Raw genomic sequence first — 2,502 nt, forward strand, 5'->3', positions numbered from 1 at the left:
AATTGGCAGTGAATCGGTTTGACAATTTTATCCAACTAAATTGAGTCAGATTTGATATTCGCAAATAAAATTGTTACTACCATTTTTACTAAAGACTAATTAACACTATATTATTGTATATATAAAGCAAAATTTAAATTTTTTGACATTTATTAAATTAAATTAGTAAATTAATCCCTACATAAACACAAATTTAAGATGTGAAATAGGTGGAGGTGCTGAATTGGGAGAGAAGTTTTTTCAAAGCTAACATTTTAAGCAAAACTTGTTGCAACTTAATTTAAAAGAAATTTATTCACATAATACCAGTGTACCATTATTATTAAAAAGTGTAATACATAAAGCCAACATGTAACTAACTATCACCAGAATCTTAGTCTATTGGGATGAAAAAGGAATAAATTTGTTTATTTGTTCCAACAAAAAGTTAAAACAAGACAAATGCGACAACTAATATTTTTATGCTTACAAAGAACACCGCGATAGGACAAATAACGATATTCGTATGCACTGTGTTGGGAGTTTTCACATGGTTAAATTATTTTCTTTCATCAAAGGACATCAATTACTAAGATTCGAAGCAATTAGACCTTTTAATGAATACACGGAGGAACACTTCGCGTAATGAATATTAGTCGGATTTCGAATCCAAAGAGGGCCCCTTCTATCAAAACAAAATCTCTTTTTCCGAAGAAAGCATTCATTTTTTCAGTTTCATTTCTTTTTTTCAAAGTAATTCAATTGGTACACGCAAGAAATAGGCCAATTCTGCAGCTTTTTGTTCAATTTCTCGTGAAGTTAAATTCTCGTCAATACGAGTCAGGGGGATGGCCCCCTGTCCTATGATTTCCATATAAAGGATACGACGAGTAGAAATACCCTCTTTAACTTCTATTCTGATGGACTGAATATCTTTCATAAGAAATCGAATAAAAATACGACGATTTTTTCCAGGAAATCCCCAACGAAAAATACACACTATTCCCGCTTTTTTATCGAATCGATCATAACCACTACCCACATTCCACCAAATTGTACACCACAAATATGAACTAATAAAGAGACCCGCGATTCCATAGAAAGACATCACGATTCCTTGTGGAAAAAAAAGAATTTGCTGAGACGGAAATAAAGATAACAAATTCCTACCAAGATAACTGGAAATTCCAACCAATAAGAACCCCAATGAACCTAAAAAAAGGATAAAGGCCCAGCAGAAATTGCTAGTTTTTCGAGACCCCGCTATAAGTTCTACCCATATACGTTCTGATCGCCAACTCATATTAGATCCAGTTCTGTTTTATTGGAATTGTTAGAATAAATAAACCAAACCCAAGTAAATGAATTTGACTTGATTCTTCTTTGTTTCCGAAGTAACTCTCATCAACTAGCACTATTATGGTGTAAACCTTTAGGAGTGATTATTCATCAAGTTGCTCCCTGATCTAAAAAAATATACTTGATTTGTGCCTATTGTCCGTATCTAAAAGATCTTGTTCTTTTGAACATAAAGAAATAAAGAAGCCATTGCAAGTGCCGGAAATACTAGGCCCACTAAAGGCACAAAAATGGAAGGTAAGTTTATCATAGAATGGGTACCTCGATTTAATATTTGTACCTGCTATATATAATTATTAATTATAGAATATTGAATTTATATATCGCATTTTTTTCTTATATTGTTATAAAGATAGTCTATAATCAATAGAATTCAAATATACTTAGTATGACTCAATGGATCACTTTTTTCGATAAGTATTTTTTATGGATTCTACTCATCCTATTCCTATTAACTGAATATATATATTCAGTTAATAGGAATAGGATGAGTAGAATCCATAAAAAATACTTATCGAAAAAAGTGATCCATTGAGTCATACTAAGTATATTTGAATTCTATTGATTATAGACTATCTTTATAACAATATAAGAAAAAAATGCGATATATAAATTCAATATTCTATAATTAATAATTATATATAGCAGGTACAAATATTAAATCGAGGTACCCATTCTATGATAAACTTACCTTCCATTTTTGTGCCTTTAGTGGGCCTAGTATTTCCGGCACTTGCAATGGCTTCTTTATTTCTTTATGTTCAAAAGAACAAGATCTTTTAGATACGGACAATAGGCACAAATCAAGTATATTTTTTTAGATCAGGGAGCAACTTGATGAATAATCACTCCTAAAGGTTTACACCATAATAGTGCTAGTTGATGAGAGTTACTTCGGAAACAAAGAAGAATCAAGTCAAATTCATTTACTTGGGTTTGGTTTATTTATTCTAACAATTCCAATATTATTTTAGATGTTTTTCCTTAAAAAAAGAATATTCTTTGATTTGTCATTTTAACTACAATTTTAAATTCAGTTTATTTTATTTAATTACATTTTAACTCATTTTATTTTTATTTCTTTCAGAAACAAGAGGGAGTAATATTTTTTAGAATAAATAATAATAATATAATTAAATATCTTTTAAATATAATTTTTATTAA

At 29.6% G+C, this 2,502-nt stretch overlaps 1 protein-coding gene across 1 annotated transcript; it reads right to left on the minus strand.

Annotated features, from left to right (window-relative positions):
* Positions 1-543: 543 nt before the first annotated feature.
* Positions 544-1,788, minus strand: LOC127741155 (photosystem I assembly protein Ycf4). The gene has a single exon (XM_052252983.1). It carries the CDS (start codon positions 1,280-1,282, stop codon positions 728-730), a length of 555 nt encoding a protein of 184 aa, XP_052108943.1. The 5' UTR covers positions 1,283-1,788; the 3' UTR covers positions 544-727.
* Positions 1,789-2,502: the final 714 nt, after the last annotated feature.

Source organism: Arachis duranensis, chromosome 8 (assembly GCF_000817695.3).
Source record: "Arachis duranensis cultivar V14167 chromosome 8, aradu.V14167.gnm2.J7QH, whole genome shotgun sequence".
NCBI lineage: Eukaryota > Viridiplantae > Streptophyta > Magnoliopsida > Fabales > Fabaceae > Arachis > Arachis duranensis.

Coding starts and splice junctions, on each gene's coding strand:
- LOC127741155 (XM_052252983.1), bottom strand. CDS start 1,282: ATGAGTTGGCGATCAGAACGTATATGGGTAGAACTTATAGCGGGGTCT.